This window comes from Hylaeus volcanicus, chromosome 1 (assembly GCF_026283585.1).
Source record: "Hylaeus volcanicus isolate JK05 chromosome 1, UHH_iyHylVolc1.0_haploid, whole genome shotgun sequence".
Taxonomy (NCBI): Eukaryota; Metazoa; Arthropoda; class Insecta; order Hymenoptera; family Colletidae; genus Hylaeus; species Hylaeus volcanicus.
The window spans coordinates 32,765,692-32,788,676 of record NC_071976.1 but is presented as its reverse complement, the minus strand read 5'-3'; the positions used below and the strand labels follow the sequence as shown (position 1 = coordinate 32,788,676).

Genomic DNA, 22,985 nt, shown 5'->3' with positions numbered 1-22,985 from the left:
AGAAGCATTGTTCCATAGCAATTTTACTTTCCCAGACGAGCTCGAAAATGGACCATTTTCAACCATTGTCTACCATCTACCGTCTAGCGTCTACCGTACCGTCATCATTATAACGGTCGCGGTCGAGTACGAGTCGAAGCAACGCGCAAGAAAAGACTGACGACTCGACGAGGTACAAGCCGCGCTGATTCGACGGAATTCCGCGCGATAAAACAGATGTTTGTAAAAACCAAACGAGAGAGGATCAGATACGCCACACGTTCCGAGAAACGAGTTCGATCGCGAGATTAACGAAGCTTGCAATAAAAACACAGCTGCTCGGAGATTGGCAGGCCGTTCTCCAAGTGGGGCTCTTTGGAACTTTAAGCCGAAAATTATGGCTTCTCTACAAATCCAATATTTTCCGCGGCAAAGAATCTTCACGTAGCTTCTGTAATGTAATTTATCAAGAGATTTTTTATTAAACTGAATAACTAAGCCAAACTTGGAGCCTTCTTGTCGTTTCCCTAAAATCTCGTCTATCGTTGGTGCAAAAATAAACAACACCGGCGCAAGCGAACCACTTGTGATGGTCGAATTAAAAGGAAATGAATCGTTAACGAGCAAGGGTCGTGACGTAGATTAAGATTAATTGGTAGAAAAGTCAAACTGAAACTGACGGGCCGCGATAGTCCAAAGAAAGATGTTTAAAAAGAGGACACGACGCGACCGACGTCCAGCTGTGGAGTCTGGACGATTTTCGAGCAAACGATAGGGAAATGGCGTACGGCGAGGGGGGAAGGAGGGCACGATAAAGGTTAAACGGTCGACGTTCGGCGTTACGGAATACAATTAGGTCGAATTACGTGAGAATGACATGGGAACGAGGGCGAAAGTGAAATTTGATTAAGAGTATCGAACTGAGAGAACTTTCTTTTTCGTTGACGAAATTAATTCTTTGCTACATTTTTTTTTTTTTCGTTAATTTGTACTTTGCCAAGTCTAGATTAACTGTTCGAGTTTTAATACTTTAACTAGTTTCCTATTTAGAAAAAGTTTAAAACATAGAGGAGGACTTTTTACATTAATATGTATTAATATAGACTACAGTTAACTTGTGCATACCATCGAAGGGTATTTTAAAAGATCTGTCGCCCAAAATTAAGCACTGTATTGTAAATAGACTATCAACGACACAATTAATAAATTCCAGGGTATTTATTAGCGGCTGTACTACTGATAATAATATAAGTACATATACATTTAGATATGCAATAAAGTTTTCTATTCCCCGATATTTTTTTTAGTAAACACACACACACACACACACACGCGCGCGCGCGCGCGCGCGTAGATCAGTCTAATTTAAGTTACTTTGATTATAAATAATGTATCAAATGTATTACAGGAAGAAAGAAAATATTTGTCTTATAGTCTTTTTTATTTTTAAGAATGATTGTTTTTCAGAATTGGAATGTTACAGAGGCTTATCGATCTTATCGTGTTATGCTTCAGCAAATATTTGTAAATTGCGTTGTTACCGATACAATATCGCAAATTTATCGTTATTCGCAATATTTTTATTCGTAATCTTTGCATTTGCTTTATGTTCCTTAACGTATTATATATTATACTACAAGATTATCGAATATATAAGTTGTACATATATATATAATTTCGCTAAAAATCATTGAAGCTTTATTTTTAAATATTATCAATCAATTATGAAATAGAGGGAACATATAAAACAGTTATTTTTACTTGCAACATGTATCCATAATACAAATATGTTAAAAATAAGTAAACATTATCAAATCAAGCTAGAATTAAATTAAACATTAACAAAGTTACAATAAAAAGTGTTTTATATGTTCGCCTCTATTTGATCAGCTAAAAACAAATTAAAATAAAACCTCGCTTTTTTCACGATCCTTTAAAGACGATACGGACTATTTACCGTTCACTATTTAAACCGATATTTAATTTAGGCCTTGTTACGATTCGACCTTATCCGTTGTGGATCCCGGGCCAAGGTATTTGACCTCAAGGTAGAAGTAGGTGAGAATCTGACCCGTGGAATGGATCCGTCGAGGCGAGGATCGGTAAGAACGCGAACGAGAGTGAAATCCCATCGATTGGATGAGCGCGAAGCCTGATTAGAGTTGGAATTAGACGCGGGATGCGAAGCATTTGGAGGGGAAAACGACCGTTACGGGGGCACACACGGAATCTGTACTATAGATTTGTGAGGCGTTCAACGTGGGACGCGGATGAAAGCAGAATTAAGAAGCTGAATAAAATCGAATGGATGATGAGAGGAGTGGGTGTAAGCGCGGGACTGGCAGCTGTTCCTCGACTTCGTCCGCCATTACGAAAGCCACGGTATCACTGACCTCGTTGCTACCACTCGCGCAAGAGAAACATGCCTCGAAACAGATTCACGGACATCTAGAAAGGTTGTTTACGTATCCGAGATATACCAGTCAATGTACTCCGACGAAGAAACAGCAATGATATTTAACCTTTAGCACTATGAATGCATGTTATTTATAGTGGTGCGTTGTCGTATAACTTGACTCTAACACCTAATGTAACAATCTTATATTTGTGTCTTTTTCATATTCGTTTGATTCTTGCGTAAAATTACGTTATACTGCGGTTGCTTCGTAATTCTCCAATTAGGGATGCTAGTCCTTAAATTGGGACCCACTGTCCTCCCTATAGCTCGGGTACCTCAGTATTGCTAAACCCGTACTGTAGCTACGATAAAAGATAGCTACAGAGCCCTTGAGAGCTTGGCACTATTGGGTTCTCTCTGAAGAGACATTATAAATCTAACAAACTTTGCCTGTGATCACTGGACTGCGGAATTTTATGCATTCATGACCTACGGTAATATAGAAAACATACAGAAAAACATATACAATGTATGTGGGGAATATATTATACAATTAATATAATAATATTGTTATTTTATTTTGCACATACCTCATGCACATTTGTTATTTTACTTAACCGCACATACCTTTTGTTTATGTTTAGCAGGTATTTATTACAGTAGTTTATATCATAAATACATGAAATGAAATAAATTCCTACCATTAATTTTGATTCTCGATTCCTGAGAATTATAGTAATATACAATCTGAAATGCAGTTATATAAACAGTAACTATGGTAATATACGATCTAAAATTATTCAGTAGGTATATGAAGATTCTTAATCGGTTCCAATGAAATAAATCAACATAAACAATCGGACCAAACTCGTTAAACGAAACAAAAACTTCATTCCCGATCACGCTCATACATATTTCAAACGGACGTACGATGAATGTTAACGCTCCGACTGAACAATCGGTAATATTCGTCGCAAACTAGTCACCGGTTTCTAGGCTCGAAACAGATACAATCTCGAGACAGTGCACAAATATTGTTTCATCGTCGAGTCTCGTGTGGACGCTCCAGATAAAACCGAGTGAAACTATCCTCGGTAAATGAAAATTTTAACGACCCATTTTTGCGGGTCGCCGAAAGACAAATGTTTACACCGAAGCCATGGAAGCAACGTAAACCGTGATTCACGGTGGCTCCGTATACCTGCGCGAAACCGTGTAAACATACGTTGGGGTCAAAGTCAGCGGTTGTCGATGCGTAATGCGACGTAAACAAAAGGACAAACGTTCGAGAACGTTACGTGTCGATGTACCAACGATGGCTACAATTGTATTCGAATAATAGCCGAAGACCAAACCAATATCGTTAACACTGCAAGCAATTAGATGACGTTTTGTCTACACGTACAGTTAACGTACAGTTGGAAATGAAAATAAAAGAAATATCTGTGGAAACTAAAATTAAAATGATAAAACATAGCTTTATGTGTTTTTGTTATTTCCTCATTGGACTGATACTGTTTGTTTTTCATTTACAATTTACCATTATTTTACGTTGCAATCAATGAAATTAACGCTTTAATTATCGCTCTATTTAGAAAGAATTTACAATTTAGATCAGGATTTTCTACATTAATATATCATATATATTCAATTACTGACGCAATAAATTAAACATGTTACGGCGGATAAAACCATAAAAATAAAAGAAACGAAAAGGTAATTGATCTGACGTGAAAACGGGAATGGTTACGTAGCTTTCAACATGTGTACAGTTACACAATGTTCTGATTACACGACAAGGTGACCTTGAATTTTAGTTTACTTATCAATTAAACTAGTTGTACTATTTTTAGCAGTATGACATTATGTTATAAAACATGTGGTCTGCGTGCAGCTATGGATAAACTAAGTACCTATGAATCGTACATCTTTTCTAAGGAGGGTCCAAAAATAAGAGATCAAAATATTTTTAAACAAATAATTATCAACTGCATTTTATCAACGTAACTTATTTGAATAAACATTTTTATCGAGATAAGAATTTTGTCCATCTCTGAAAATGAGACACATGTATGTGTGTAGTATACAAGCTCTACATTAACACTGTTTACATGTTGCAACATGTATCCGACATACGTAAACAGTTTTACTGATCTCCATGATCCGCTATGCCTACAATTCAACAGTCCTAGTTTAGCGTCCGACAAATACTAAACACAAACACATGGTTTCGTCTCCCTATTAATTTAGGTAATAGAATTTCTAGATTGTCTTTTGTCTTTTATTTTAGTTAGAATATCGTAAAAAATACCAGTGCTACCAAACTATAATATTTTAGTAAAAATATGCTTTAACTGTTTGCGCTCGGGTGGGGCCTCTAGGGCGACATATGTAATTTAAAAGTGATTTTGTAAACGTACAATTTCAAATTCGCTTACATACAGAATACAACTAACTATTAATTGAAATAATAATACATCGAGTCGTGAATGTTTTTAGATGTTTTTCTTCGAAGTAGAGTTTTTGGTTTCACAGAAATTTATTATAAAAATGGACTAGATTTGGTTAAACTGTAAAATTAGTCTTTAAGGACGTATTTATAAGTGACCATAGCCCTGATTTGTTACACAAAGAATTGGAATATCGAGCTATCGAAAATAGATCCAACTACGTGTGCTGCTTAAGCATAGGAAGAATTACTTTGACGAGACACGTAAATTTCCCCGGACTTTAAAAATTGCAAACCGGATGGTCAGTTCATTTTGGGGTTATATTTATCTCACCTCAGACTGTAATCTGTTTAGGATTAATAAGATAAAACGGCTATCGCGTTGCACGATTCATTCTTCTCGTACGCGAGCAGTATATGACCTCTTAGCTCTTTCATGCATTAAGCTGTTCCTTTAATTGAGTGTTATGGTAAGTACCTGGTATCGCGAACTAGCGTAATGAAAACAGACTATGACCCATATCTCAGCTTTTTATTCACATTTTCGAATAACCGAAGGGGTAAATCACCCTTAAAAGATATATTTATAGTTATACCTAACCAGAGGCCTGATTTAACCAAACGTAATTGTTCATTGTGAAAAAACTTACAAGCATTGAGATGTTTTTGATCTTCCTTTAGGCCATATAGCCTCCTTAACGCTAGAACTACCAAGTCGGTCAATTTCACCCAACATTTGAAAATTTTCTTTCATAATAACTCACGCGCAAACAATGCTTTTATCGCAATATCTGCCGACAGTTATTGCAACAGAGCCGACATAAAATTTATCTACCGCGCTCCTCTCTAATTTTAAAGATAGAAATGACACCCAACGACCGCCGTTAGTTGTAGCGTTAACATATACAACATCGGTCTAGCGAGCTCCATGCATTCCACGGTACCAAAAATAACAAAAATAGCTACTCACCTAACGTTGGAGGAGCTCCGTTGAACGTCCCCGGGTGTCCTCCTGTCCGTCTTCGCGTCCACGGCGACGTCGTACTCGTCCTTGCGCTTCTCATCTTCCGGGGCATGCAACGGAATGATGATGTAATCCGGCTCCTTTTTAGTCTGTTGCTCGTTCACCTTGCCGCGATTCACTTGGCCAAGCGTATCACTCTTTTTCTGCACCTCGGACCGCGGCACTTTCGATCTACCACTGAACCGTAGCCTCGAGAATCTCTGAAGGAATCCACCGAGACCACCCTTCTTCCTTTCTTCCTTGACCGGGGTCGGAGGGATCGCGTCTACGGCCATCCCCCTCTGAATCCTGGCCGCGGACGGGTCCTTCGGTGGTGACGGCGTAACGAAGGACCGTTTCGTCGTCGTCGTCGCCGACATCGTCGCGTCTTCTACCCTAACTGTGATCGTTGTTGCCGCCGCGTTCTCCTCGTGACGTTTGTCGCGATCACCGCGATGATTCGTATCAACTACCACGGCCACCGCTGGATTCCCACTCCGTTCACTGGGTTCCAGGCCGTGGGTAACGCTGGGTGGGGGGACACGAACACCGTGGACAGTGTGTCCCCTCGCTGCTTCCGTTGCCTCCTCCACCGCCGGCTTTTGCTGCTCTTTCTCGCTCTCCTTCTTCTCCTCCGTCTCCGCTGCCGCCTCCACTTCGGCAACCTTCTCCACGGAAGCCTCTTTCTCCACGGCCGGCTTCTCCACTATGACCCTCCACAGCCGTTCCCCGGCCCCGGCGTTCCTGTTGCACATCGACGACGAACCTTCGTCGACGACGTCCTCCATCCGAGCCTGATGCTCCTCCGGGCGTCGAAGAACCGCGGCGTTGTTCTCCGCGTAACGGTCACCGATTTTCACCGGGTCAACGCCGCGATCGTAGGTCGCGGGATGCTCGACAACGTTCGTGGTTCTGTTCGCGTGCACGAGTTCTAGGGATTTTTCCTGGGTTCCGCGGGCGCTGGTCGCGCCCCCCTCCAGGCTGGAAGAAGCTCCTATGGGTTTGGTTTCCAAGCAGGGGTAATCTATCTCGTCGGCTACTACGGGACGGGCATTAGGATCGTCTCCATAGATTGAAAATGGATCCGAGTTTTTTTTTACCTGAGAAAGAAGGGACTCCTCCTCCTCCTCCTCCTGTTTCTTCAGCCGTTGGCCCAACTGTTCGATCGGTACCCTGGTGAACGGGCCCGTCGAGAACTGCGAAAATATGTCCTCCGTGGACTTGGAGTACTTCCTGGCGTCCAGACGGTGCTCGTTGGAAGGGCTGCTGAGGTTTGACGTGGAGCTACTGCTCATCTGTTGCACCATGTCGGTGACTCTGAGCCGCGAGGATCGGCCGTACCCCGATTCCTCGAGCTCGTCGCACGCGTCCATTCGCTGGAAGGCACCTCTGGAGGACTGGAGAGCCTTTATATAATCGCACTGTTGGGCTAGCTCGTAGCTAGCGTTGTTCAACACTCGCTTCCGTCCGCTGAAAGCAGTTTTCGGCGACTTGGGTGTCTGTTCGTTGGAGATTTCTTTGGAGATCTCTTTACGGAACCTATTGGGTCGAAAACTTCTCTCGTCGATCTCGTACTGCTGGGCCAGCTCGTAACTGGCGTTGTTCTTCACCCTGTGTGGTCTCTGCTTGCCCGAGAACGTTCTTTGAACGTCCATCGCGTATCTGCCGTTCGATACGGTGGCTTCTTCGACCTCGCGCTTGAGTTGCTTGATGGCCTCGTCCACCATGTCGTTCTCCATGGCGATGGCCATGTCCAGCACGCAGTTCCCGCGATCCTGGGTCTTCACCGTCGACGTGACCTGCTTCTTCTCCCGTGGCTTCGGGCAATGATCGCCAGCCGCGCACTCCTCGTTCCTCGCGATCTCCTCGATCGACTCGCGATCCATCTTGCTGTCCATCACGCACTGCGACGGTTGGGTTCTCACCGAGCTCGTCAAAGAGCTCTTCGACTGTCCCGTCGCGTCTTCGCCGTTCCGTTGGCTCTCCTCGCGGCTGTTCGTTCGTTTCTTCTCGTGTACGTTCGCGATCTCCGCCATTTCGTGATCGTGGTGGCTCACGCGTTGGTAACACGGCTCATCGTACGTCGCGGAGAAGCCGCAGAGATTCAGATCGACCGGCACGCTGGCTACCCTCGTGTAATTCTCGAAGAGATTCGACGTGGAGACGAAGGAGGTTGCCCTTGAGGAACCGTTGCCCGTCAACGAGCGTGGATCGTGTGCGGACTCGTCGATGCTGCTAGGCAGACTGGGCGCGCTTTGAGATTTATCCGTGAATCTAAAATTAAAGCACTCCTCGTTGCTCCACCCTTGACTGTGCTGCCGCGGCTCGTGGTGCTCGTAGCTGTGCTGATGTTCATGATTATGCTCGTACTGATGCTGGTGCTGGTGCTGCTGTTGATGATTATGGTGATGAGAACCAGGGTAATGATAATGATGATGATGAAGATGATCGGCAACCATGTTGTTGCGAGTGTGCGCCATGCTACCAGCTATATTTAACCTGGTCTGCAGCAGACGAAAGGAACTCGACACAGCCGCCTGGCCAGACTTCAGATCCAACAGGGCGTCCCTCTTCGTCTCGACGCCGATCTCCCGCAAATCGATCGTGTTCCTGTAGTCCACCGACGTCGCGTAGTTGCACGCCGGGTCGCCGAAGACCATCAATCGATCCTCGATCTCGGAGCACGCGCGATTGTCCTTCAGCAAGCGGTCCTCCTCGTCGAGGTCTTCCTCCTCCTCGTCATCCTCGTATTCTTCGTCGTCGTGCCAAAAGTCCCTGATTCGAGCGATAGAAAAATCGTCGAGATAGAGTAAAGCAGGGCTGTACAGAGGAGACTTCGAAGAAGTAGACTATGCGAACATATTTGGAAAAATAGCCGCTAGCAGTTGTAGGACCATTTCTGCAATACTTTAGAGGCTAGAGGCTGTCTCGAAATATTTATTTAAGAATACACCTATCCTCTGGAAAATCGGTTGCTCAAAATACCGTTTGAATCAAATTCATGACTCTTCGTATGAAAAACTGTATGAATCGACAAAATAAAATACAGACAATTTAGTAAATTATTTACTTATGTTAATTTACTACAAAGTAAAATATAAATAAAACATAGAGAAAATTCGTTAATTTATTCATGAAATAACAAATCGGTTCACTCATCAAATAACAGAGTTCTATTTTATCATTTTAATATTGATTTCCGGAGATATGATTTTTCTTGCTGATTTTTGTTCGACGTGGTTGAACCTTCGACACTTGAATCGAATTAAAAAAATGCTTTGTAGACCATACTTATTTAATTATTATCATGTAAAAAATAGTGAACCGTATAAAATCGGACAATCGCGAGATGTCTGCAAGGGTAATTTCGGATCTCCTTAAAATTAAAAGTAAAAGTCAAGGAGGTCCATTCAGGGTCGCGATTGCGATAGCTTGGCCAAAAGACGAGGGTCATGTAGCAAACTTTAATTCTGAGAGTCGTTGCCAAGGAAACTTGAAGATCTCTGTTTGAATATCGTGAAATGTCACTTGTCTGCTGTGTAATGTTAAAACAAGGAAGAAATTAAACTATATGAGATCATGGTAAACAAATTCGATAAATAGTTTGGTTAACCTCTTACTGTTCTAGCTGAAGAAGTGGTTACATCATGCAAATCTACGGTTGTGAAACTGGTGGGCCAGTAGGACCAATTCCGACCGCGTCTCATATTTACAGATATTTCAACAATTTACACAAAAATAATAAGTTAAATATAAAATAGTTTGTTTACTGCTGTAATCGGTTTATAATTCTGGGGTATTAAGTTTTGGTAGATAAGACTGCGTTTCCTCTTATTTTTTCGACACTTAATTCCATCATGTTTTCATTAGAAACATTTATAGAAACAGGAATTGCTTATGGCACTTGTATTCAGTTGCACAACGAAAATGGTCTTGTCCCATAAGTTCCCGGACACTTGCTACCAATAAATCATTTTATAATAACGTTATAATCAAACAATAATTATTCCTCAAAATAAATGTCATCGCTTCCGATCATTTTCATCCATCTTTCTGCCAACTGTTCGATTCCAATTTGGATCAAATGTCATAAAGAATTTTAATGTCAAAAATTCAAGCATCAAGTGTCCGGGAACTTATGGGACAACCTAGTACCTCGATTGGAAACAAATAACGAAAGTTTCCTCGAGACCGTTAAAAAGAAGTGCTTCGCTTAAATCAAAATTTAACCGACATCGACAATAAATCCCTGTACGTTGATTCTAGCCAACATCTATTGGTGCAATGAAATTTTCCAATCTCCGATATCGAGTTTAGTGGGTGGTGAACGACGAATGAGAAACACTGGTCTATCGCGTCTGCCAAAGATCACAAGCGACAGCTGCCGCGCAGCAGCGATAAATTCGCACGAAACTGTGCAGACGGAACACGGAATCGCTACAATGAAAGCATTACGGTAAATAGACCAATTACCTTGGACGATGCCCGTTGTTTCGTATCCTCGAGAGATCCGAGTTACGTTTCAGGTACAAAGGTGCGAAACCGTTGGTGAGCCCGGCGTGCCCGTAGTCGTCATCCTTCTGACACGTGTCCAGGCTCTCGAAGCTGCGGTAAGGCCTGATCCTCGGAAAGTGATCGGTGTTCCCGAAACCATTTGGCAGAACTCTGTCGTAGTCCTGCTCGAGACTGTCGGGTGACGTGTTCTCTGGATGGGAAGCGTTGGATCGATTCGAGTACTCCAGCGAGTCGAAGCTGTAGCTGGAGGGCGATAGTGTGGCGCAGGTCCTCTCCAACGATTCGAACTGCAGCAGAGAGCTGGATCTCGATGACGCGGACGATCTCGAGGATCTGGGCGAGGCTGGATAATCCTCGAAGGTCACTTGGTGGTCCCGGTCGCTGGTACCATTGTTCCTGCGCCGTCTCTTCTTCGGAACCACGGAATTGCACTCGCTACCACTCCCGCCGTCTAGTCTTTCGTCTAATAAACAAACGCACAAACAATAACCGTTACCAGAGTTATTTGTAAACTAATGATTTTATGCGTTCCGTTCAGTTCGATTCAGTCCTTCTATTCGTACCCTCTATTCGGGACATTTATCTAAATCAAATGATAGATTAGGCGTTTCTAAATAAATGTTTCGAAAAATTTGTTTGACAACATCAAACCTATCATTTAATTGAGACTAATTTGTGTGAACTTATGGGATGACTTAATATGTACAATTACGAAGTCATTGTATATAATTTTATACGAATATGTCATCCGTGTTGTATATGTTATATACATGTGTTATACGTGTATACGTTATATGTATTAAATGATATATTATCATTTTATATAAAATTAAATGAAATCTCTTAACGAAAAACCCTGTACAAGTTGATTTTTAACGTTACAAGGAGAAAATTAATCCTCTATGGTCCAATTTCTTTTTTTCTGCAGACAACTCGCAAAGCATTGACTTCGATACTTCAAGTTTATTGTGCTGCTAACCGTCGCCAATATTGTCATTGGTTATCAGAGACATTGTATAATTAAGACGTATATATCACGTTGTGAAAAAGAAAATTAAAATTATTTGGTTAAGTCTGGATATAGTAGAGGGCTACAGATAACGTGGAGTGGATTTCGAATAAAAAAAGAAAAGAAAAGAAAAGAAGTAGAGTGGAATGGGAATTAAGAGCATTAACGAGGCAAATAGATGATAGTGTCGTGATCGATAGGGTCACGCTGAAACGTGTCATTCCGATTCAGAGGCGTTATCGCGACTCGTGTCGTCGATCACGTGTCACACTACACACGACGGTCACGAAGCCGGCAACCGGTGACCGCATAACGCCGTAAGCGTCGCTTCCGGTTGAATGAACCGTGGCTTCCTGACAATCCACGAGGCGGGAGACGCGTAAAACTGGTAGCGAGTAGCGGGTGTACGAACACGAGTATTGGCCGGCCCCTACTCGAAGACCCACTTCCCGTGCCTCGACTTAACAAACTGGGCCACGAACGCAACGGGCCAATCCTCGAACAACGTGGCTTTTCACTAACTTTTCTAACGCAACGACGAGCTGCGGCCCCGCAGCCTGCGGATCGAGGCATCCGTGGACCAGAGACATTGCACTTGGCAAACTTTTATTCGCTGACTGCTTTACGTAACCGGCTTATAACTCGAGGCGTTTCGTACGCGATAATGCAGAGTTTACAAGAAATAACTGACCAAACTTTAAAAATACTTATCATTTTGCTTATCCCAAGGATGAATAATGGTCGTAAGGTCATACGAATGAAAACATGTTTTTTTGGAAGTTGAAACGAGACGTTCGAGAGGCATCTGGTTGAAAATGTTTATTGCCTGAACACTGACAAGGTGAAAAGAATAGAAGAAACGACCAAAAAATGGGCTACCACTTTCATTTTGGTACCTACTGGTTTACCTGTTCGCTCGGAACGGATAATGTTGGTGTTACTTTTATCTTTACACTCGGATGTCCCCAATGAGGGGACATCGTAAGTCTAGCAAATTTTGTTAGTGGTTATGTAGAATACGTGAACGAAGATTATTAAAATTGCAATTATAACTAATGAAAACTAAATAAAACACGAGGTATCTATTTTTTTAACAAAGAGAGTATTTCATTAAATTACAGCGTGCTTGAGATTCTTTGCTCGTCGCACAGAAATAATTGAATGGGCTCCGAGACGCGATATCCTATCGTTATTTTTGCATGATCACATTCACGTGGAATTCAACGGCAAGTCCATGGTAATCCTATATGAATCACGTTGAAGGTGATCTAATATTAGAAGCAACGGAAGAGAATCGCGCGTTCAGTCACAGTATACAGATATAATCAATTGCTTCCAAGAGCTGAATGAAAAAAGTATTGCACCTGTGAGCAGTTTCCAACGATACAATACAATACAATAATAATCATACTAATATTATGACGAAAAAGTATTGCACAATCATCATCATAAAACATATCACTTATTCCATAAACTCGACACGATTTAATTTTTTTAACTCTAAAATGATCTATTCAACGTGAATAAATTTGAAAGAAATTAATTAATCGATTAGTAAGAATTACTTTCATATATGCTTCTTTCAAAATTTGTCTTGCTCGACAATATCAATAAAAATGAAATTGAGTAGACTCAATTAACTCTAAAATGATCTATTCAACGTGAATAAATTTGAAAGAAATTAATTGATTGATTAGTAAGAATTACTTTCATATATGCTTCTTTTAAAATTTGTCTTGCTCGACAATATCAATAAAAATGAAATTGAGTAGACTACCTTGAGCTAATATTACGTAAATAAAGATAAGATTAATTATTCGTCGATAACAAAAATGAAAATTTCAAGTTTCTAATAGTTTCGAAAATTGTACAACTGAACATAATTTTCGTTATATAATTACGTCAGAAGTTGGTAACGAGTTAATTCCATTTTCTTTCGAAATAGTGAATTACTATCGAGTTGAATTTTATCACAGTTGATGAATTAGTAATCATTAATAATTTCTTGGTTATTTAGTCCTGAATTAGACTAGAAAAAAGATTTCATTAGAACGACGAGTGGTACTCGTGGGAAAAGAATAGCAGTGAACGTATTAACTACGAAAGATTAATAACCTGGGTTGCGGCTGCCATCTAATTACTGCAATAAGTGGTTTAGATCCATCTCAGAGTAAAAGTATACAACTGAAACGATTATATTTCCACATTTCTCTCTTTATCATCATGAAGAGCGTGATTAATTAAAACTCTGCTAGTGGAAAGAATTTATTATTCACTATTAGTTTTACTGCACCGTTTTCAATAACTTACTTTGTTAGTTAATTTGTTCGGTCCAAATACTTCATTAATTTAATTTAGTTTCCTTATAGATGCATACAATTTTTCTTTTCTATTCATCTTAGTATTTTATTCAGATTTATAATTTTTCTATACAATGAAGAGAACCCAAAATCTTAGGTTAAAAACATCATAATTAATCTTGCTCAGATACAAGGATCATAAATAATAATTATTACAACTAGCCATCAATCCAATCTTGATGAAAATTTTATCAATAACTACGTAAGTAGATGAGTAAGTGTTATGGTTTCGAAGAAAAAAAAAGATTGTTGCCTATAGAGAAGGCATTCAAGATGGAGGATCGCCGCCTAGCGGACAGCAACCAAACATACCCGCACGTTCCAACTGTCGCATACTCGAAGGAATCTTCAGTCGCTACGTGACCGATACGGTTTCATGTATGAAAAGCAAAATACTACTTCAATCGTAGCGAAACAGTATTTCTACAATAATGCATTGGAAATATCAGTCTATTGATTTTGTAATAGGTCACAATCACCTTTAATTTCGATATGATAAATCTATTGTGAACTATGTAGTAACACAAAAAAAAAAAATAAGAGAAAATTTATTTAATCTACAAGAACAAACATGGCGATATAAACATAGTTTATTAAATATGATACGGGCAAAATAATAATTGTCAATTATCGCGAGAAAAATTACAGTAAATATTATTAATGATAAGTTTCGCGAGAAGTATATTTTTAATAGAGAAATACTATAAATACCCTAGGACAGTAGTATTTCCACGTTGCGTTGTGCGGTAAGTATTTTAAATTTTGTAGGGAAACAGAACGACAGCGACATCTATTAGAAGCTTGTTGAGAATACACTTACGACGACCTCTTCGTTTCTGTTCAACAATAAAAACTTATTATATTAGTTCCCCAGTGACTTTTAAAATGCTATTTAAACAGTGTAGAAGCGTGACACTTTTTGTATCCGTACTAGAGCAACCGTGATTTTTGTATTTGGTACGGTACAATAAATAATGAACGACGATATTATCAGATTTCACTCTACAAAAGTCAATGAGTCGAAAGATTACACCCAAAAGAGAAAGTAGACCGCAGTATTCACAATGCTCTCTACCTCGAGTACCTCCCTGCAGAGACAGAATGAGATTTCACAAGATGCATTCCGAGACGTAATACCGCTCACTTTAGTGTCTTTAATGTCATATACGTCACGGTGACATCGACGTAACGCGTCTTTTGAAGAAATATTTACACAGAGTGTTTCGTGAGATGTGAACATGATTTCGGAGATAAACCGAGTACATAAAAATAATAAAAACTTTCTCTAAACGTTTATTCTCTTTATTCTTGTTCCTGTAAAACTGGGGCTGGGACTTGACGCTACTCGTGCGATCGAATAAATGCACACATTTGAAGTCAATAAATGGCAGAAAGCTATGAATTTATGAATTATACGTGTAGACGTGTAACTAAAATAATATAAAATTTATAATGGTGTCTCGTAAACGTTTAAACCGGATACACGTGACACGTGACATCGTGCATCGCATCGTACTTGCTTTAAGCGATAGCTCTAATTAAATCGTAATGATCACTTGACGTATAACGAGCTTGCCCGAATAAATATTCATTCCGACAAAATTCGAATAATATTCTGCTGAGAGTCTGACAAGAGTCTTTGTTTTCAAATTACAGCCATTTTGACATTGTAATTATTTCATTGTTTCTAAATCAAACTCGGATAATTGTATATAATTAGGAAGTTAATGTGCCTAAATAAATAATGTCAACTATTTTCCCGGAAATATTTATATTCAGTGGAGAAACAACATTGGGAATTCGAATATTGAGCGTCTTTCATGTTTGTTTCTTTAAAGAACACATTATCGTGGGTCAAGGTGTTCGTTGCGAAAGAACAATTCTGTTGCATACGGACAATAATCGAGTGGATGACCGTCATAATATTTCGCAGGAAAGTCTCGACCTACGAAATGTGAAATCGTTTCGTACTCTTTTTAACCTAACGTACACGCGGCACGTGGCACGCGGCCCATGTTCGGAATTGTTGCCAAACAAGTAATCGACGGGCTAGTCCAAGAACTCGGATATTTTTGGATCTATTGTTGGGTCTGTTCTTGATACGAGACGATCAAGATCGTCTCAATTTCGTATCTTTGTTTGTGTAAACAAAAATAACTGTCTTTTAATGTGTACAATTTCCATTGAATTACATATTGACCATTTAGATCCAATACTTTTGGCCACCTTTCTAGCGGTGGCATAATTTCACGTTCATAAAAGATATAAGTGATTTTTGACATCATCACTTAAAGTGTAGGATTTCATTGGATAATGGCAATGGGAATTCGGTCGTGTAATGAATGACCTATACCGACCAAATTCATTTCTCTGTGAATTATTTTCATTTTTCATTATCTCCTAAACTATGCGACCAAATAACATGCTGTAAAAAGCAAATTTTATCTTGATGAAATTTTCCAGATGATAAAATGATTCTTCTGTATAAAGATTGATATATTACGCCTAATAAGTCTTAAAACGTAGCGAGAACTTCTTAATTCTTACCTGCTGATCTCTGCTTCGCTCGTATGTGTATCACGCTTTCGGTTTCCGACTCAGAACCGACCCAGTACGCAGTACCGCTGCGATCAGAGTCGCTCTGCAGATCGTCCGACGTTTCCTCCAAAATAGTCTCTAAAAAGTCGACTTGCTGCACTAGCACCGTGTCTGCAAAACAATAAACCGCGTGCATCAATAACAGAATTGATAAGAGTTGATAAGTGCCAGAGGGTGCGAACGGTTACGAATAAGGTGAATACGAAGGAGATTAGGATCGAGCGCGAAACATCGAGTACGAAATCTTTTCTTTCTGTTTTTATAACAGTATTACATTTTTGTTAATAATAATACATATAAATATACAACTACTAACAATTCTAACATAATGAAACATTTAATAATGATTTGATTTGATTTTTCGCGATTATTCTAACCTTTATAATTCGCTTGTTTCCAGTATGTACAGGGTGTAAAACGATTAATGGTCACCACTTTCAGGGGTTACTATACACATCTGGATCGGTGGATATTTGTAAAAGAAATTTGTAAAAGAATCTCCAAAATCCATTGTGACCTCGAAACTTAAGGTCAAAGTTTTTTTTCATCTCACGAAAAGTTATAATCGCGATAAAAACATCCCTAATCGTTGGATGTCGTTGACAAAAGCGTCTGTATGACGGAGACACAGGGAACGAGGAAGAAGAAATAGAAAAAGAAGCAACGGTTAAAATTCTTAACGAGGATCAACGAACGATGACTCATTCTGGATACGTTCGTGGAACATCGCCGACTCCTATGTCCAATACGACCACAATTATTACATTTCAAGATAACGTAACCGTTTTCAACATGTACATAACTCTGTAGGCCGTCCACCTCGCTTGCGGTATTGTAATTTATTCGCGGATCTTGTTTCTTCCGAATGATTGTAATTGAAGAGATTAACCCTTTGGGTCACAGTGGTAAGTAAGTATAACCGTCCCGCCCAGTTTTTAATTACTTTAACAAATTATCTAACGTTGAATGGTAGTCTTTTTGATTTTCGTAGTATTTGGAGGTAGCGATATTGAATAATATTAATGTATACGATGTCTAAAGTAGATATAATGACAGCAATAATTTAAGGGCGTATGTTTTGTCTCTCCGACAGAAAGTGAAACCAAGTTTGGTCATTTTGAATGTAAGTAATTTTTCATTTCGCAGCGACTACGAAGAGATTATTTAACATAATTTAATATGAAGGAAATAGAAATTATTTCATACTTTTTAGTGCAATTTTAATATTTTTTTCGAAGTCGGTTGTATGTTTTATACCAAAATTATTTTATTTCACCCTTTTTAGTGGCAATCTATAACCAACAGGTTTCATGGAATAGCAGTAGTTATGAGCAATATACAGGGTGCCCCAAAAATGTTGTAAAATGTTGTAAAATGTTGTAAAATGTACTTGAAACGGTATTTTCATACCAAACCACAAGACATTTGGAAAGATCACATTATGCAATTTCAAAAGTGGTGGAGGAATAAACATAAAATATTGTGTATGTATTACTTACTAATAAAACGAAAGAAACTTTTGGGATAATTTAATATATTCGGATCTCGTTTTTAAAGTGCTATACTGCAAATGAACGCGCATAACAAACCAGTCAGATTAACATTGCCTTTTAAACGAACATTTTCATGAAACTCTATTGTCGTAAACGTGGTTTAAATTGTAAATTGAAAAGAACTTGTGTGATCTTCCACCTGCTTTCACAAGTAACTGACGAAGGCGAGATTCCCCTCCTTATAATTTCCGTTGACCCGTTGGCAGCAGACACAAACTTATTAGAAGTTAATATGGATGATGCATAATCATTCCGACCAAAATATATAGAGCAAAAAATTGAAACGATTCAGTTATTGTTCTCCGAGGTGGGCATCAAACGCTTACACAAAATTCTTCACTTCGATCATAATACTGCATTTACGCTAAACAGACAAACACCATACATTTCGCTCACCGTATAGTTTATATGGTTAAAACGAGGACCAATCATGGATTTAGTAGACATATACAATTATGTTAACACAGAATTAGCTGGTGAGTAGCGACGTAACGTAAATTTAAAACGCAATTGTGAGAGAAGTGATTCCCAGTGAAAAATTCGGATGAAAATAATCTCGTATGTTTCGTGTCTTCGAAAATGGAATTTTCAAAATTGAAGTACGCGTCTATAAACGTCTGTGTTTGTGTGTCTATTGTCTAAATTAACAATGTATTGTATTTAAACATATGGCCTAGAACTACCATTTCTTGTAAATAAATTCGTTTACATAAAATATTAGTTAATCCATAAACGCAAAGAAGGCACTCGTAGGTCTTTGATGACGTTCATTCTGAATTTGAAACTGTAAATACATTTAAGGTACAAAGTGCAATTTTAGAATCTGATTTTAATAAATTTTCAATCTTTAAGCAAAGGAAATAGCAACGTTCACAGGGGATCACGAATTAAAGCAGACACGACTCATTGTTTTCGATTTTATTCAAATCAGGCACAATTTAGAATCATAAAAATTTCATTATGTCAAAGAAAATTTTGTTCGAAGCTTTCGATTAACTCATTCAATAGAAATTAGTGTCTCTTTGATCACATATATTCACCGTGCGAAATCCTCAATTGTATGTTAAATACTTTACAGACAAACGATCAAATGATTGGATACTCGTTAGTTCGCCTATACCCGTTATTCTCGTTACATTTGCGTACTTGTACTTCGTTCTACGATGCGGCCCAAGATTCATGGAAAACAGAAAGCCGTACTCATTGCTCACGTTTATTAGATTTTATAACATATTTCAAATCGTGGCGAATGCTATGATAGTATACCATATGTTAGACGCTGGATGGTACCAGGACTGTTTTATTTATTGCGTCGTACCTGATTATTCGACCAACCGTAACGCAATGAAGGTACAAGAAAGTAATTCCGAAGTATTGGGTTGTCTGGAAAGTCCGTGCCGATTTTTGATAAGTGGTACACGTCTGTTTATATTGGAATGGTTGAAAACAATTAACATGGGTGCATCCCTTAAAAGGTGGAAAGGTCGTGGAACAAAATGGTATTTATATAATTCAATAAATATATATCAACATTCAAATATGCCTTTGAATTTTTCTTAAAAATTGCCACGAACTTTCTGGACAACCCAATACGTATGCAGGTAATTTACGCTTTCAAGTGACGAAATCGGAGCTGTCATTTTACTAAAAAGCAATTTCGTAGGAATTTTTGTTCTAAGCCTGAATTCCTCGTGAGGAACGGCAGATGAAAAATATGAAATATAATAACACGAATGAGAGAGAGATATATATAGGAAATAATTAGAAATTCGATTGTGATAAAATGGTAATAAATTCCGAATAGGGGATCCCGCCCCTATGACCTTGACCTTGACATATATTGTCAAGGGCACCTTCCTAAGTAACTTTTTCTAATAACTTAACCGTCGCTCACTGCTTATTAAAAAGTTATCAAGGTCATAGGAGCGGGGTCCCCTATACGGCATTTTTACCCAATTAAATGTAGTCCGATTAAGGTCGCATTTGGATTCATTTTGAAAAATTTGCCCAATCTAATTGTAATACTATTACGAAGGTACAAATCTTAAAGCAAACAATATTAATTTTCATTAAGGAAAATTACCTCGCTAAAAAGATATAAACAGTGACGGAGGAAAGGTGAGTTAATTCCCTCCAGGTTAAGATATCGTCACCTGAAAGCGAGGATTACTGTAAACACAACACCGACACGCTAGTTACTTCTTCGAGATAATAAGAAATATCGTTACAGACGGTTAGACTAGCATGGTACGTGCTGTCTTTGAAAATAATTGATTACATCGAGACTGGCATATTCGTACTCAGGAAGAAATGGAATCAAATTTCATTCCTGCACTTGTACCATCATGTTTCCACAGTAGCGTATGTGTGGTTCATATTGAAATATTTTACTTGCAACATGTCGATGACGGTTGGTTTACTCAATAGTGCAGTGCATGTAATAATGTACAGTTATTACTATTTGGCTTCTATTGGACCACACGTTCAAAAAAAGCTTCAATTATTGAAACAATCCATTACCATCATACAATTGGTAAGTAACCAACGGAAATATTTTGCTAAATTAAAATACCATCAAATTTTTTCATTTCGATGCTTTGGAAAAACTTCGAAAACATAAGTAGGTGCGTGTAACGCGTATTTATTGCAAATACAATACATCCTGTCTAAGGAACGCCCAGCTTCCCTGTCTAAGAGACGCGTGATTCACCTCACTACTACTGGAAATTGCTCGATCCTCGAGCTTGAAAGAGAGATGAGGGAGATTGTATTTCCTTTCGAACAATAATCTAACGGTTAGATCCTAACCCAAACCAGCGTCTTTTAGATACGACTCGTTACAACAAATTTTATTCTGAATAAAGAACAAAAATTTTAGATTTATTCATAAGAATAAAAGAGAAATTAATGCTTAGAGAGCTAAATGCTAGAATTTCTATTCTTTATTTAGAATAAAATGTACTTAACTCTGCCTGTACCTCCATTTTGTATATTTCTTCCTGTTTTTATGTTATAATCATCATTTGTTTCAGACACAATTCGTCATAATGATATTATACATGGCACAGGCTTTCATACCTGGCTGTCCGGGCATGAGAATACCAGCCGCAGTAATGTTGATTAACATATTTATAAATTTCTACTTATTTTATGATTTTTATCGAAAAACTTACACCGTAAAGAAACAGAAGGCCTAAAATAAAGTTCCCAGCGAATGACGGAGAATCTACTGTAATTATGAATACACTCGCGTGGAGACATGGATAATGGCAAGTAGAATCTCGGTTATTGCAACCACAATTATTGCATACTGTTAAACAACTGAAGAAGGTGGTCTCTGGTGGTCTCTGGAGCCAGGATCGTAACAAAGTTGGATTGGAGCACATGAAGGTAGTACTTCTGATACTATCATTTATTTTGATGAAAAATAAAAAAAACGGTTTCAATTACCAAATACTGTCGGTACTTTGGGAAAAGTTTTAATCTTTCGTTCCCCTGAAAAGACTTTATATGCAACATACAGTCGAATCGCTGAAGAGGGAGAATCTATGATTTCATTTAATTGTTTCTCTACCAGAAATTCTTTACCTTAAATTCTCTTTAAGATTTATTTAGAGTATTTTATAGAATTTTGTTGAAATATAGATGATACATCAGAAATATTATAAAGCTACTAGAGGTAACCATAATTCTTCATAGACTTAATCATGAAATGCGTGGATAGAATTGAAACAAAGTTTAAGTATTTTTAATATTAGTCAAAATGTGATCAAAGAGTCTCGTAACTTCCTTGTAAATAAAATTGTATAGACGATCTATCGTAAAATATGTACCACATATATGTATATTTTTAATATTAGTTAATATGTGACCAGTGAGTCTCATAACCGGCTCGTAAATCAATTTTGCTGAAATTTTTCTCTATTATAATAATAAAGCAGCATAGCAAATTAATATATGACTTATATCAGAGTAATATATCACGTATATTTTAAGAATAGCAAAAATGTCATCAAAGAATCTTGTAACCTGCATGTAAATAAAATTTTATAGACATTTTTCCCCATCGCAATACCTTCCTTATAAATTATACAATAAAATCACAGGGCAAAATAAGATATTACTTATATTAAAATATGTATCGTATACAAGGTGTCTACAGGTAAGTTAAAGTCAATTTAAAATAAAAGTACATTTAAAAAATAAAATTCAGAATAAATGCGCACCAACTCCGGGATGTCACGATCGCCGTAAACAATTATTACAAGTTTAAACTACAAGGTTACGTTCAAAAAATTGAAGGTGACCTTGACATCTTCTTTACAAAGCATATTGGCACTAAAGCAGTTCATACATCGTATGTACTCTTCGAAACGACGCAACTTTTTTATGAAGGAATTTTGTGTACACCAATTGATTGAAAAGTTATTCAAGGTAAAAGAAGTTATTTCTCCTGTATAATAATAAAAACGATTTCTTCAATAGAATACCGTATTCAATATTGTAATAATTTGTTATTAGTCATTTTAAATAACAGATGGTTGAAATAGGTGTTTGAAATAAGATAATATTTAGAATATAGAGCAAAATTTCGATGAAGCGAAACATAAAATGGTCTGTATCTCGTGGCCGAGAGTATCGTTATTGCAACCATGCGCCACTAGGGCGCAGCTCTTACCGTGGTTGCATACTGCAAACTATGCGTACATAATGTATTTACCTAGACTCGTAACTTTCCACGAGTGGAAAACGATAACGTTATCGAATTAAACGTTACGTATCTTCGACGTCCGCAAAATGAACGTAACCCGTTCACCAACGATATAGAACAGAACCAACCGAGATTGTGAATTGCATATCGTAACTACATGACAATCGAAGACGTAAGAACATTCACTGCGACTCTTCAGCTCTTGAACCACTTTACTACAACACCCGGTATGTACGTGTGAGCTTTCTTTCTGTCGACCAGCGACGGTAAAATCAAAGTTCCTTCTTCCATATTAGAGCAAACGATTATTGTTTCCTTTTCGCCGGAGCGCCACGATTAGACTTAATGACGATTGCGAGAACAAATCGTCCCGGAGGAACGCAATTTGTCTTTCACAAGTGCAAAGGCAC

General features: G+C 38.4%; 2 protein-coding genes across 11 annotated transcripts in view; one reads left to right on the top strand and one right to left on the bottom strand.

Annotated features, from left to right (window-relative positions):
• Positions 1–22,985, bottom strand: part of LOC128881572 (uncharacterized) — a 101,928-nt gene that overhangs the window by 65,823 nt on the left and 13,120 nt on the right. For 9 of the 10 annotated variants that reach the window (XM_054132811.1, XM_054133115.1, XM_054133196.1 and 6 more), the window contains exons 3-5: positions 16,261–16,422; positions 10,303–10,807; positions 5,797–8,604 (exon numbers count right to left, since the gene is read on the bottom strand). In XM_054132811.1, the coding sequence (XP_053988786.1) occupies positions 5,797–8,604; positions 10,303–10,807; positions 16,261–16,422 (3,475 nt within the window). The remainder of the gene's footprint in view (positions 1–5,796; positions 8,605–10,302; positions 10,808–16,260; positions 16,423–22,985) is intronic. The other variant, XM_054133034.1, reaches the window with a different exon arrangement.
• On the top strand, positions 18,148–21,923 carry LOC128884031 (elongation of very long chain fatty acids protein 7-like). The gene is made up of 4 exons (XM_054137054.1): positions 18,148–18,340; positions 18,943–19,214; positions 20,095–20,397; positions 20,897–21,923. Exons 1-4 carry the CDS (start codon positions 18,295–18,297, stop codon positions 21,059–21,061), a joined length of 786 nt encoding a protein of 261 aa, XP_053993029.1. The 5' UTR covers positions 18,148–18,294; the 3' UTR covers positions 21,062–21,923.